Genomic DNA, 15602 nt, shown 5'->3' on the forward strand with positions numbered 1-15602 from the left:
TCCTATGAGAAAGCACTTGGCGACAGTGGGAAGGAAAATCTTCCTTTTAAGAGGAAAAAACCTCCAGCAGATCCAGGCTCAGGGTGTCGTGACGACAGACGATTTTGTGATAAAACAATTGGCTGTTGTTAGAAATGATGTGAAAATGAAAGAAAAATCCACTCACTTTGGCACAGTAAAATAAATGAAGAGCTGTTTTATGTTACAGGAATTATTTGACATCATCCTTGATGAAAACCAGTTGGAGGATGCCTGCGAACACTTGGCTGACTACCTGGAGGCCTACTGGAAGGCGACCCACCCGCCAAGCAGCAACCCTCCCAACCCTCTGCTGAACCGTACCATGGCTACGGCAGCCCTGGCTGCCTCTCCAGAGCCCGTCTCCAACCTACAGGTACAGGTGCTCACCTCCCTGCGCAGAAATATGGATCCGTGGCCTGACATGGACGGCACGGTAGCCAGTGAGGGGAAAGAGGAAGAACATGCTCTCTGAAGTCCAGTAGCACAAGGGGGGGTGGGGAGACTCCGGCAATTCAACCCAAACTCAGCAGCCTGTTCTTTTTACCCCGAAGGAAGAGTGCACTAATAGCCTGTTTATGCTGTATGTAGGAAACCACAGATACATCTGTGCAAGAAATTAGCACCCAAATGAACGAACAAGGAGCCAGTTTTTCACACATGAACAGCCAGTCTAAGAACACCTACGAGTAAGATGACATGTTAGCAGGTCAGCTGTTCCTTCTGTGCACTGTTTAAAACTGTGAAAGCAGCTCAGCTGAAAGCACCCTGGACTCAAGGAATAATCTCATAAGGTACCTCTGGCCCCAAGGCCCCTTCCATTTCACTGTAATCAAAAGTAAACTAGTGCCTGCTGCCCCCACCCTGCCCTGTGCAGCTCTGTGGCCTCCTTTACTCCAGCACTTCTAGAGGCTGAATCCAGTTTGCTGTCCTCCTCTGTGTTGCCATGGTACCACCCCTTAAAACAGCAAGTCATGTCTGCCTCTTCAAATAGAAACGCTTAGTTTGGTGGAGGCTGTTGCTAACACTCTGTCCAGTTTAATCAATTTAGCTTAAGAGTGAGAGCAAAATACTAATACATTTGCTTTCTGTTCTTTGGTTTTTACTGGCACCTTATCAGCTAACATGAGCTGCATGTAGTCAGATATTATTATGTCTTTGATGGCATGGCACGCAAGTGACAGTATTGCACCAAACTGTTATACAGGAATCCTTTACAAAAATGACTGAAAAATAGGACAAAAGAGACTACTGCACTGGATTTAAAAATACTGGATTGTATTTTTAAATTATGGTGAAACTGTTTCAGTATAAACATATTAGAGCTGCTGCTTTGTTCTGCCATGGGCTCAATCAGCCAGCAGATGGCACTGCTGTAATTGTAGGTATTCAGTTTAGCTTCTTTATAAAATGCTGGGGTTTGTTTTTGTCTGTAGGTAATGTCATCATTATATAACAGTCAATTAGCAGAACTAAACAGTTTCTACTTAGTGAATAAATTTTATTATGTGTTGTTTGAATATAGGTTAGTGTCTGTATGCACTGTGTAAATGTGGAATGTGTGTGATATAAGGAGCTTCAACGCTAATGCCTTTAATATCACGGATTCTTAAGCTGGAACAAGTATACATCTTTGTTCTTCCTGCCCTGTCTGCTAACCCTGCTAATTAACCGCTGACACCTTGGTGTGCTGTTTGTGTCTCTGCATGCTTTTCGTGTGGCATGGGTGTGGCTCGCTGCAGGGGGCGTACTTGGTGCATGGTGAGCAGAAGCGGGAAGGGCCTCTGACCGAGTGTGGTGGGAGCGGCACGCTGCATGACTATCAGACAGACCTACATGTAGGAGGAAAGCCTCAGCAGCAGCATCAACAGCAAGCGTACCTGCGCTCCTCTCGTGGCCAACTACGAGGAGGCAGCGGGCGAGGCCTGTCACGGCAAGACACCTTCGACTCCGAGACCCAGGGCAGCCGGGACTCTGCCTACACCGAGGCCGGTGACTCCTGCATGGACATTGAGACAGATCCCTATGAAGAGCCTGAGCCCTACCGAGGAGGCGGAGGCAGCCGCCTCCATCTGGCGCAGCATCTCGGCCGACAGGCCTCCTGGGAAGACGAAGGTGCCGAGCCGGATCAAGAAAACCGGAACCACCCTCCGGTGCCGAGCCAGACGCAGCCGCATGGACGTGCCAAGCTGAGGGAGCGTTACTGTCAGGACCCTGTGGACACGGGGGCCAACATGAGCCGCAACAAGAACCAGGATGACTGGGGAAGGGACGTCTACATCCGCTGAACACTCATCATACCACAGAGGCAAGGAAGCCCCTGGACAGACTGAGGACAGAGGGAGAGGAGGGGAAAGAGGGGAATTTCTCTGGTTTTTGGGTTCAACAGGAACTGAAGTGTAGGTTTGGGGCCATGCCAGTCAGGCTAACAAAAAATCTGTTTACATCCCAGTATAATGTAAAGAAATACATAAACTGCCAGATGCCATTCTCATCAAGTTCTTCTTGCAATTCAATTTATTTATGTTTAGAAAAAATAATATTGGTCTTTTCTTTTGTTTCTTATGTTAATACTGCATGAATATCATGGATTTCTATACTGACAGCACGAGGACAGTAATTGTTACGACTCTGATCTGTATGATTCAATCCTTCCTTCAGTTGTAGAGTGCAAAGGCTGGTAGAGCTGTAGTGCATCATGTCTGTCCTCTGCAGTCTTAAACAGGGTCTAATGTCACTGTTCCCATGTATGTACAGTGTCAGGGTTTCTCTTTACCTTAATCTCACTCAGTGCTTTTGGCTTTCAGGGTTTCCTCCCCTTACTGATATCCAGAAGTTGTGAGTCTCTCACCTCCACTTTCTTATCACCTAGACCTTAAAAAGCTGGTGGAGAAGTTGCCATACTTTAACACGTAAATTTATCAATGTTGCTATACTCATGCCAGCTTGATAACAGTGAAGAATACGCTCCAAAGATGTTTACTTCTTCCCTAACCTGGTTCAGTCACCGTACCTGACTGTACGTACACGTCTGACCCAGTGCTCCCATTTCTGTTATCCTCTCGTTCATGGGTGCTGAGGGCACCTGCAGCATTCAGTTGTTCTCTGGTTTCCAAATGTGGTGCAAATTCAAAGTAGTTGTGTGAATGAAACATCCTGCCTTAGTCACTCCCATCCCTTATTTCAAGAAAACTCCAATCACAAGTGCCGGAATGTCTCGCCAAGCCATGTCCACCGCTGCTGCGGTGGGATGTCTTAACTCTTGTTACACCCGTTTTCATACCATATCTTTGTCTCTTTGTGTCTCGTGGTTGCTCCGTCCCAGCGCGTTGCTCATCTTGTTTTCTTTGCACCAGCTACGTCGCCTATTTTTCAGGGCTAATGGTTAAATAAAAAGTAATCATGTGTGCGGTTAATCACTCTCAACTTCCACCCAAACAGCTCGCTTGTCTGAAATTAAAAACCACTCGCTTCTTACTCCTGATTTCTGACTGAATTAGTGTTGTTTTCTTTTCCTGTGAACATTTGCATTATTTTTTAAATCTTCAGTTCTTGTGAGGTAAAGAGAGGAGTATAAAGTGGGGAGTGGGGGTGGGGGGTGGGGTAGGATCAGCTTTGGTCTTTACACAGTTATCTATAATGGAGAATCCATGAATGTCTTTGGTGGGCTGCTTTGGCCCCTGTCTTCATTTGATTAAATAAATATTAAACAATGATCAGTAAATAATGTTATTGTTGCGTTATCGCAATTGTTAAAATTATGAAATAACATGTATCATTGGTGCCTGATTGTAGCTACATTTTGCTTTTTCTGCCTTTCATTTTTAATCTGTGGATAAATTCGTATTTTAATTAAAAATCAAATAAGAAATGATTGTCATTGTGTCATTTCATTGATACAGTGAGAAGTGATGAAAAAGAAAGCTTAATCTGTGTCTGCACTGCTGTTTATTCCCCCATATACATGCCAATATATTGTAGTTCCATTGAGACCATAGGTTAGTTTTTCAACAAATTAGATGATTACTCAAACAGTCATGTGAAAAACAAAATACAGCCTTGCTGCTTCCATAGGAATTGAGAGGGTAAGTAGCAGCAGACATGTGCTACTAATCAACTCCACATGATTAATTGCTCATCAGCACATATGACCACCTCTATAAAAGCAGATGTTTTAAGAGTTTGCTGTTCTGGAGCATTCATGTATGTGTTAACACGCTGCCACAATCTTTCCAGGCGTGGATGTCCTGACAAATTCACCCCGAAGTCAGACCGTGCAGTAAAAATGACCAAATACCCAAGAGCTCTATTTCAGATGCTAAAGGTTAGCATGATAAATGTTGAAGCTCTTGACAGTACAATGAAAAAAAGGCTAAACAAGTGTGGTTTGTTTGGAAGTGTTGCCAGAGGAAAGCCTCTTCTCTCTGACAGAACATGGCAGCACAGCTTAGGTTCGCACAATGTTTCTGAAGAAATCACAAGACTTCTGTAGCAGTGTCCTTTGGACAGATGGGAGCAAAGTGGAGATGTTTGGCCATAATGCACATAATCGGACAAATCCAAACATAATCAGTACAAACATTGCATACTAATACGCGGGCGGGGTGGAGGGGCGATGAGTTGTGCTTGTTTTGTTTTGCAGCCACAGGAGCTGGGCACCTTGCAGTCACTGAGTCCACCGTGGACTCCTCTGTTTATCAAAGCATTCTAGAGTTGAGGCCATCTGTCTGACAGCTTGGCCCGACCTGAGTCGTGCAACGGGACAACGAACCCAAACACAGCAGCAAATCTACAACAGAAGTGTTGCAATGGCCCAATCAAAGTCCAGACTTCAACCCAGTTAAAATCCTGTGCTGGGACCATAAGAGAGCTGTTCATAAACTAATGCCCAAAAACCTCAAAAACTGAAGCAACACTGTAAAGAAGAGCAGGGAAAGATTTCTCTGTAATTATGCAAGAGACTAATAAAGTCATAGTGAAAAAGATTATTTCGAATTATAGTTGCTAAAGGTAGTACTAAATGTCCTAAGTTATTCACGGCTGCATAAAGTCCTGTGAAAATTTTTCACATGACTGTATCACATACAAAAACAAAGCCAACATGAGCTGCCTGTAGAACCTGCACGTGATGCACTGATAGGTGTGAACCTGCAAAACAATGAGCACTGGCACGGCCAGCAGATTTCTCAGGGAAGAAAAAAAAACAAGTTCCAATTTACATTAACAGGAAGTTTAATCCTCAAAACATTCCTAACAGATTGCAGTGCATTTGATTGCACCTGTTTTTGCTCTGTGAGGAAACAAAAAAAACAAAAAAAAAAACCGAAAGCCTGAAGTTAAAATGTGCAGCTGGGTCCAGGATGTGGTTTTTGTCATTATATCAAGCTGATGCACAGGATGAACTGTCACAAACAACAAAACACGCCTCCCATCTGAAACCCAAAATGTGAGCCTTACATCAGAGCATTGCTTAACAAGGTCAAGACGACTGTAATATCAAACTGTGAAAAACAGAGCTCATGGGGCCAAACAGGTAACACCTTTGTATAATTATATTACATTACAGTTAAAGCAGGCAGGGAAAATGTACAGAAAAACATTTTTTTTAAAAAAAGCTAATAAGTGTCATATTACTGTTATAAAGTGCAGTTCATTTCAGCTATTATATATACTGGTTGGTATTCAAATTAATAAATCACATTGTTTATCCTGTAAAGTAGCCTATAGCTGTAAACATAAATATGGCAGAGTAATAAGATAAAATGCTGAGTTATAGCGGAACAGAAAGGTGTGGTAATAATAATAATAATCACAGGTACCATAATAGTGTTCATCTCAAGGAAATGTGAGTATGTGATTACTTTTACCACAGTACCATCCATCCACCCATTTTCTTCTGCTAATATACATAAAATATCATACTTTGGCACAACTGGGGTAAATGGCTGACTCAGTAAATATAAAATCTCTTATGGGTTGAGATGAAGAAAAGTCAATCAGATCAGAGGCCCTACCCTGGAGAAAGGTCATCATTATTGTGATTGTGTAACTGAGGAAAGTGGAATCGATATAAAATTCCTTTAGATAGTTCAGTGGAAACTCTGGGGAATTCTTTTTGTACACACAGTTTTGCTTTCTGTTGGTTTTAGAGCCCGAGAAGTTCCTGCTTTTATTAGAAAGGAAGGTACCGAGTTTTATTTCCCTTTTCCATATACAGACCGGACGTGCGCGTGTCACCGGCTGCGTCATAAGCCTACTCGTGCCGTCGGTGTGACAGAAATGTGTTGTAAGTTGCCTTCAGGAGCTCCTGACTGAACTCCGAATTTCGAGCTTTAAGAAAACAAATCAATTGTCAGCAAATTTAGGCGAATTTAATATACCCTGACTTATTTGGCCTCATCATACGCATTCTTCCTCAATCTAGAGAACAGGGAGTAGTCTACAGACGTGATAAAGACGTCGAAATAAACAGGGCAAGCAAAAAAAAAACAACTTTCTGTCTAGGGTGGCCAGATGTCTTGAATTTCTGTGGGACTGCACAGCATCCATTTTATCAATTCTCTCATAAATTGAGACAATGCCCCACAATTTGATTGGCTCTAAATAATCGTGATCACATGTTTCACAGGAAACTTATGCAACAAAATTTTTTTTACCAACTTTAAGAAGTTGGTAAAAATGCTACACTATGTTTTCCTTTCCCACTGTAGATGCCAGTCTTTAACCTGCAGAACACACACACACACACACACACACACACACACACACACACACACACACACACACACACACACACACACACACACACACACACACAAAGAAAATAAACAGCTTACCCCTTGGCATCTATAACATGTCCCACACAAACACATTTATTTCGCTGCTGATCCTGGCCTTCCTTGACAAAATGCCTCACCTGCCCACATTCTGTATTTCCCACAGAATGAACGCACCATCATTACGATGCCCTCTGGGCGTGACTCACTCGGCTGAAAGTGCACGCTTTCTGTGAAGGAGGCGCCGCCTACAAATGGTATGCTGAGGCAGAAACTGATATTACGTCTCGCAACAGAGTTAGTCTGACAGTCAGCTAATAATCGATACTGAAGTCTGTCTCCGGCAGGCGCCTCCTCTGGATTCCTTTGTATTCGCCTAGCATTCACACACTTGTTGAACATGGGATACCTGCTGTCTAAGATGATGGCTGTGTTCGGAGACAAAGGTAAATCTGCTTTAATGCTTGTGTTCATCTTTTTCGTGGATGAGTTGTTGTTTTTTAAAGGAATTCTAAATCCAGTCAAGATATTAATCATCTGTATAAGGTGATTTGTGTGTCTAAAGTCTAAAAGTCTAAAAAACATTAAGCCTACCACAACTTCTTTGTAACATTTAACTGCTTTACAATAAAAGTGTTTCATTTGATCCTAATACAGTAAAGTTTAGACCATTTATTGTATAAGAAACATGACGCAAATGTTGGACTGGTTTTACAGTCCTTTGATAAGAAACGTGATCAGTACCTCACTGTGTTTTTATCTTATCTGTGTGTACAAGTATCTGCTGAATGTGAATTTGCAGTGAGTGTGCAACTTTAACGTGTTTAACTTTTCCTACAGAGCACAAAGTCATCATTGTGGGTTTGGATAACGCTGGGAAGACGACCATCCTCTACCAATTGTGAGTGTTTTTTACTGCCATCTGAGGCCTACAGCAGCTGTTACTCTGTACTCACAGTTTAATCTCATTCTAAATGCGCCTTTTCCCACCTTCAAACGCATCTAGCCTGACGAAAGAAGCCGTCCACACATCACCAACCATTGGCAGCAACGTTGAGCAGATCACCGTTCGTAAGACTCACTTCTTGGTTTGGGATATCGGAGGACAGGAGAGTCTGCGAGCCAGCTGGTACTCCTACTACTGCAACACAGAGGTATGGATCGCTTTGTTTCTCTAAAAAGAAAAATAAACTGTAAGAAACACAGTAAAGGTTTCATTAAAGTGCATGCTGGTAGCTCCCCAAAAAATGATAGATAAAGTGAAATCATTAGAAGTGCTGGCTGGTATTGCACCTGCTGCTTTTTTAATCACCTTTCTTGTAGATAATTATTTACATGTACTGTATCTTTAATGGAGCTTTGCGGACATGTTATGCTCCCACTTATCACTAAAGCTTCCCATAAATTTGGTCCTGATAATAATGAGCGTATAGCGGTTTATGTAACTGTCATTCTCCTTTCAGATCGTCATTCTGGTTGTGGACAGCACCGACCGGGAACGGCTCACTGTAACCAAAGAAGAGCTTCACCGAATGCTCGCACATGAGGTAGGAACCCCAGATCTTAAAAACATAGCATAGAGATTGACTTTATTTGGAATAGAGCTATAGATATGATGCTTTACTTGGTCATAACTATGTTAAAATACCTTATAACATGTTTGAATACTGGTTACGGATGATAAACAGGAGGGTTAATCATTTGCTCTATCATCTACACATGGAGCAGTTCACCTGTTTTCTTTGACAGTTGCTTTGATGGTAAAATCATGCTGTTGTTTTGTGAAACCACCTGTGTTTGGCATTTGCGTTTTTATGTTTCACATACAGATACAGACTGACTGCGTAACAGATACAAAACCAGATAACATGAGGAAGTTGATCTTACAGTCAGCATGTCTGCGAGTTTCAATGTTCCGCTGAGGCTGCTGTTTGTTTTTATTGACATCATGGGGTTACCAGTGGAACCATCTCAGCTTTTTTTTTGTCATCCGGTCGCAGGCATAGTGTCGATGACCCTATTTTTTTTTTTCTCTCTTTTTAGGACCTACAAAATGCAGCCATTCTCATCCTGGCCAACAAACAGGACATGAAGGGCTCCCTGACAGCGGCAGAGATCTCCCAGTGCCTCACACTCGACTCCATCACATCGCACTCCTGGCATGTTCAGGCCTGCTGCGCCCTGACAGGAGAGGGGTGAGTCCAGCACACCTCCTGCTTTCACTGTCACTGAGTGTGACTGAGTCTTCACAAACAATAGCATACTTAACAGAAACATGCCTCTGCATATCGCGGCTTCTCCTGGAATTACAGCCTTTGTATCACTTATCGAAATCCTTTTTGTCTCTGTCTGCAGTCTACCTGCCAGTCTGGACTGGATGAAGTCACGAGTCGTGGCAAACTAAAAAGAAAGCAATGGATTAAAAGTCCTCAAACTGAGCCAACCTCTTAAGCACCGTGTCAGGATTATTTACTGTGTTTTGGGCCTGTGAACATGGCGTCTGTGACAGACCCTGCCTCGCCACGTCTACAGTGCAACTTACCGACTGTGTGTCCGTCCTAAAAAACGTGCTTCGTTCCCATATCAACCTTGGAAAGATGACAACAGACGAGCTTCAGAAACTGTTTGGTGATTTGATTATATTTTAACCAACTGGAGGTTGTGCACTGAGGGGGAAAAAAAGTGTTTACAAAGTGTTATGCATTTACATAAGTGTCCTGTGTGTAGAGTAGAACAACATTTAGGCAAATTATCCTACCTCACCAGAAGTATCACATTCTGTTTTAAACGGAACTGTAAAAAGTACCTAAAATGTCATTATTTCATTGCTAGAATAATAAGGCATGTGGAAAACAATAAGGCAGGTCGATAACAGATGATGATTTTTTAACACTATATTTTTCCTGTTAGTGTCCTAATTTGTATCAAGCTGATCTACTGATTTCACAGAAACTTTAAAATTGAACAATTGTGGTTTCATTTTGACCGTTAACTGTTGATTGCTCATCACTTTTTGTTCGTAGTGCACATGAACTAGTGAGTCAAAACAGTTTTACCAGCAAACAGTACAACTGTTGTCTTCTCAGAATTCCTGCAGTGCTGCAAAAAGCCTCCAAGCCTGCATCTGATGTTAAAACCATGTTTCATTAGATCTGTAGATTTGTATTAATTTATTCTTTTTCTTTTCTTTTCTTTTTTAAAGCTCTTGAACTACGTACTGTATATTACAGCCATTTCCTGAATGGAACAAGGAGCTAGCTGCTAGGGACAATGAGTCATATTTAAAATGTATATATTGTATAGTGTAATTTTTTTAAAATAAATTTTATTATTTCTATGTATGTGTGTGTGTTTTATTGTTTAAAGAAGGGAATTCTCTGTAAACAAAGGTTATCTTCTTCTTTTGGCTGCTCCTTTTAGGGGCCGCCACTGCGGATCCGCTGCCACCATCTCACCCTGTCCCCAGCATCCTCCTCTCTCACACCAACCCTCTGTAGCCTCCTTCACTGCGTTCATGAGTCTTCTCTGTGGGGTTTCTCTTTTCCTCCTGGTGGCAGCTCCATTTTCAACACCCTTTGTTCATTGTAGCCCATCTAATGTCGGTGTTGTTATGTGAACATTTGAGCTTAAATCCAGCTCATTTTTTCAAAGTGATACGTGATACGATTGCAACAACAAACGTGTCATTCTTAAGAACGTTTCATTAACAAAAACGCAAAATGTTAGTTCAGGGGGCATCCGGATTTGAACCGGAGACCTCTTGATCTGCAGTCAAATGCTCTACCACTGAGCTATACCCCCACACGGTTCTCAGCCAGGTACGCTTTTATTTAAAGATATCATGGATCCAGGCGCAGGTACCCAGTTGGATATTGTTGCTTTGTATGATTACTTTTAGCGAAATACGGCTTGATTTTGGCGACAGCCGTGATATTTAATCGCTATATAACAGACGTTTATCTGACCGCTAGGGGGAGAAGTGCGCCCACATTGATGGCTGTTAACTGTAAGTGGAGGCGAGAATAACAACACACAATTCACACTCGTGAACGAGCACAAACGGGGGGTAAGGGTAAGTTTTTATATTTAAGCAAAAATAATAATAATACTAACACCAATCATTTAACTACTTTAGAATGAACAATGATTTTCTCTCAAATTATAAAACAAATTGAAAGTCTTTAAACAACTTCTGATTAATCCTTTAGGCACATATAAACTAGAAGGGCACCCAGTACAGCACATACTTCGCCCACTCCATTTTTTATTGTGTTGATACTGCAATAGATACCACCCACTGTTTAAAAAAAATCCCCGTAAAATAGGATTTTATATTTGTACTTAAAAAATTAGGCCCACATGACATGGCATAAATAGTCTGGATCTCTTTTATTCTGTTTGTGTACCCTAATAGCTTCCTCTAAGAAAACTAAATGAAAACAAGACAAACAAACCTTTTAATTGTAGGCATATGTGTGATTTTTGTGTAGGGTTTGTAGTTCACTTTGTATTATTGTGAGTATTATCAACAGTATTTTTTTATACCTGAGTACCAAATTCATTGATATCAAATTTAAAAATTTGCCAGTGACGAAATAGGGATTATTATTTTGCCAATGATGAAATAGGGATTTTCACTGCAGAACAGTGTGACTGGGACCACATCTGAAGATAACCAATGTGACATTCCCTCATGTGACAGTCACACATGCTTACTAGACATTTTCTTTAGACAGAAAGCTACAGTTTTTCTGTGCTTTTCAAAATTTGAACTCCAAACAAGTCATTTTGATGGGAGCAATCAAGTAGGGACACTTAATCACCATACAACTTGTTTCTTAGTCTTCACATGCCTCTTTTCCACCAGTACCTATTTCAGCTTGACTCTACTCAGTTTCGGTTGTTTGCTATTACAATTGAGTACCACCTCAGTGTGTGTGTGTGTGTGTGTGTGTGTGGGGGGGGGGGGGGGGTCGTTATAGCATGGTGTCCGGAAAGTCTTGTGACATCATTTGTATGTGACACAAACACAACAACAAACCATCTGTCTCCTTCTGGATTCTGTCGTTGGACACCAAGCACAAACACGCCTGTGCTGGTTAGTGTGTAGCTATTTTCCTTGTTGCTAGGTTTCAAAAACAGTGGGTTTGATTCTTGTGAAGGAGTTGCTCTCATCTAGTGATGCCACTCCCTGACCAATCAGTAGCATGCAGTCTGTTGACATCACATTTTCGCTTGACTCAGCTCAATTGGAACCCCAGCTGAATAGGTACTGGAAAAGTACCTGGTACCAGGTACACCACCCAATAAAAACCCTAAAAACCAAGTCAAGTCGAGTTAAGTCAAGCCACGTGGGTACTAGTGGAAACGAGGCATTACACGTAATATACCTCTCCCTCTCTCACACCCTCTCTCCCTCTCACCCAATGTGGGTTCCTCTACCAGAGGCCTGGAAGTATCATAGTTGTTCCTAGGACTGCGCTCTTCTGGACAGAAACCTCTGATGTTATGCCTGAATGTGCGGGAGACACTCTTCCAGTTTCAGTGTTACATCTCCTAGCGCTCATATTACCACTGAGGCCACTTTGGACTTCACCTTCCACATCTGCTCCAGGTGGTCCTTCAGTCCCTGGTACTTCTTTATTTTCTTGTGCTCCTGATGTTTCTGTCCCCTGGGATTGCCACATCTATCACAGCTATGGTCTTCTTCTGCTTCCTGTCTACTGCCACTATGTCTGGTTAATTGGCTAGCAGCTGCTTGTCTGTCTGGAACTTGAGGCCCCACAGGACCTTACCTTGCTGTTCTCAACCACCTCTCAGGAAGTCTCCGGGACTTAGGGCTTCTAGTCCATATGCAGCACTATTCCAGCCAATTGGTCATGCCTCTCAGTGTACATGGTCCCAGCTTGCATCTGACATCCTGCTACTATATGCTGGACTGTCTCTGGGGCACCTTTGCACAGTCTGCAACTTGAGTCCTTTTGGCTGTGGAAGACCCCTGCCTCTGCGGATCTGGTGCTTAGGGCCTGTTCTTGTGCTGCCATGATCAGAGCCTCAGCGCTGTTCTTTAAGCTGGCCTTTTCTAGCCACTGATAGGATTTCTTGATGTCAGCCACTTTCTCTATCTGTCAAAGGTACATTCCTTGCAGGGGCTCTGTCTTCCTTGATAGATCCTCTTCTTATTCCCCATCACCGTCTGTCTTCAGGTGCATCTATTTAATCACCACCGATCTTATTGTCTTAATTTGTCTTAATTGTCTTAATGCGATAAAAGGACTGGATAGCAAATACCTTTGCAGCTTAACACAGACAAGACAGGATGTCTAATTATTGGTCCTGAGAACATTACTGCTCAAATTACACAGAGTTTGGGGTCTTTCTCATCTACTATAAAAGCTAATGCGTGGAACCTTCAGTTCATTTGTGATCAGTTCTTGACTTTAGATGTTCACTTTAAGTCTCTGACCTAGTTTAAGAAATACTAAACTCAGGACCGTTGTCTCAAAAAGTGAACTGGAGATGGTCATCCATGCCTTCAGCTCTTCTCACTTGGAATATGGTAATGCTCTGCTTTCTTGTCTGACTAAAGCATCTTTTTAATCATCTCCAATCCATCCAGTCCAAACTACCTCTGTAAAACACTTTGTGACTGGTTTCTTGTCTTGAAAAGTGCCATATAAATAAATTTTACTTCTATAAGAAGACTTTCTATAGACCAAAGAACTGCAGGCAAACTTAGACATATATATCTATTAGTGTAACACAGATGCAGGACAGAGAAGATCAGGATTGATTCAGAAATGTTTATTGGACCAGATGGAGGTCATACACAGGGCACTCAGCAGTGTAAACAAACTAGATGAGAAGTATGCAAAAGACAAAGTCCAGAAAAAAAGTCCAAAAGGTCACTTACCAGAAACTTAACTAGGAACATAAGGAAATATAGAAAATACACAAAAAAGAGTTAGAAACATAATAAGTACTACCAGGAAAGAAAACAGGAACAAGAGAACAGGAACTCAAATGGGTCTGAAAGGCCACTGAAAAAAGTAAGCACGCCCGTGCTCACGCATGTAAGACAAATACAAAGCAAGCGACAAAATTCTGACTGTGAGCAGAACACAAAATAACATTACAGTTAATCTCACTTGTGTGAATCCACAAATAATATACACCAGTGACACAAGAAAACTGAACTAAAGCTATGATTTACAGCTACATGAATTGCAGCATATATGGTTCTGTATAAGCAGCACAATAGCAGCGCAGTTTCTGCTGCTTTCTGGACTATTTTATTGTATCAACCTCAAAGATATGAAGATGTTGTTTCTGGGTGTTCTGACCTTCTTTATTGGGCATTTTTGACATTCCAGTTATTTTACTTTGCCTTTGCAAGAACTTGATATAAACACTTTTAAATTTAGGCTTCAAACTTTCCCCTTTGACCAAGATTATAGTCTAAGCTGGATCAGGTGACATGAAGCCATCCTTCAGTTATGCTGCTATGTGCTTAGGCTGCTGGGAGACTCCCCATCATGCACTGAGCATTTCCTTTCCGCTCCCATCTTTTCACTCCTGAGATTTGCTATCGCGCTACTGCATGCCATTAACTTTGGTAGTTTGTGTTTTGTCCTGCTTGTGATTCCTGGTCTCTTCTTCTCTCTCTCCTCTGCTCATTCCAACCAGTGCCTGGTTCTGTTAGAGGTTTCTTCCTGTTAAGAGGGCGTTCTTCCTTCACATCAGCATCCAGTGCTTGCTCACAGAGGATGATCACTGGGGTTCCCTCTCGAAAATGTTGCTTCAATAAAATTAAACTGAGTTTACTTCACTGTTATCACAAGGTTTCCTCCCTTATGTATTAATCCATGACATGGGTCTTTTTTTTAATTTAAAGATTTCCCAATTTCCCAAACCAGAAAAACATGCTAAACTCATGTCAGAAAACCTGAGTTACCCAAGCTTTCTGAGGCTTTGTTTTAGCTTTAACTGAAGGGCAGAAAATAACAGAAACAATATTAATCTGTTTAATGCACACATGGGTATGTCATAATTATTTGAAGAGATCCTATGGACCCAATTGACTCTATGGGATGCTGAATAGGCGACAGTTTCTTTTTGCACATGACTGCAGTTACTTTCTATTTTGCAGGATTTCCAGAGATTGCAGTAGTTTTTACGTCATGAATACTATACACTGTAACATGCTAGCATTTTAGAAAACAAGAAAATTTGAAAGATGTGTATCATGTTTGTTTACAGTCCTCACTGTGTGAAAATTGCCACCTGCTGCTGTCATACCGTTTACGATCGGGAATATGAAACATGGTACTGATTATCTCTCCAGCTGTGAATCCAATAAACTCTCAGCTGTCATTTTCCCTGCCAAGGATTCCATACTTGCTCCCAAAGCAGATAGAGATAATTAAATAGAGAGGTGGTGGAGTTGGCCACAGTACTTGCAAAGCTTGCTTTTTTGTCAGTGTACGTGTCATGTAAAACCGGTCTCTCACAAAACCGCTGGAAATTAAACTCCTACAAAGAAACTGAGGTGCTCTGTGTGGGCTACAAAGGGGCGATGAAAATATTTGGATTTTAGGCCTGGCATTGTTAGCATCATGATCCCCATGTCTAATCTAAGATGTCAGACCTTCTGATCGTCCTTGCAGCCCATTTGGACAGAGGGAGGCGCCATTCTGCTGCTGGTGGTTCTACTTGTGTCATGTCTCTGAATGATGCTGAGATTCCAGGGAACTTCACTGGAATGAGTAACAGCGCGATTTCCTGTACAGTTAACAAAAACAAGAAGAG

At 41.9% G+C, this 15602-nt stretch overlaps 2 protein-coding genes and 1 non-coding gene across 8 annotated transcripts in view; 2 read left to right on the top strand and 1 right to left on the bottom strand.

Moving 5' to 3' along the window:
- Positions 1–3581, top strand: part of cacnb1 (calcium channel, voltage-dependent, beta 1 subunit) — a 39999-nt gene extending 36418 nt beyond the window's left edge. For 5 of the 6 annotated variants that reach the window (XM_030736093.1, XM_030736095.1, XM_030736091.1 and 2 more), the window contains 2 exons: positions 209–394; positions 1761–3581. In XM_030736093.1, the coding sequence (XP_030591953.1) occupies positions 209–394; positions 1761–2306 (732 nt within the window). In that variant the 3' untranslated portion in view covers positions 2307–3581. Of the gene's footprint in view, positions 1–208; positions 1271–1760 lie in introns of those variants that run through there. The other variant, XM_030736096.1, reaches the window with a different exon arrangement.
- Positions 3582–7060: 3479 nt separating this feature from the next.
- Positions 7061–10133, top strand: arl5c (ADP-ribosylation factor-like 5C). Its single transcript, XM_030735958.1, has 6 exons — positions 7061–7240; positions 7635–7695; positions 7801–7948; positions 8258–8341; positions 8838–8989; positions 9150–10133. Exons 1-6 carry the CDS (start codon positions 7195–7197, stop codon positions 9196–9198), a joined length of 540 nt encoding a protein of 179 aa, XP_030591818.1. The 5' UTR covers positions 7061–7194; the 3' UTR covers positions 9199–10133.
- A 390-nt stretch (positions 10134–10523) lies between these two features.
- On the bottom strand, positions 10524–10595 carry trnac-gca (transfer RNA cysteine (anticodon GCA)). Its single transcript has one exon. It is a non-coding gene; the product is annotated as a tRNA-Cys (tRNA).
- Between the last annotated feature and the right edge of the window lie 5007 nt (positions 10596–15602).

This window comes from Archocentrus centrarchus, chromosome 8 (genome assembly GCF_007364275.1).
Source record: "Archocentrus centrarchus isolate MPI-CPG fArcCen1 chromosome 8, fArcCen1, whole genome shotgun sequence".
In the NCBI taxonomy this organism is placed as follows: domain Eukaryota; kingdom Metazoa; phylum Chordata; class Actinopteri; order Cichliformes; family Cichlidae; genus Archocentrus; species Archocentrus centrarchus.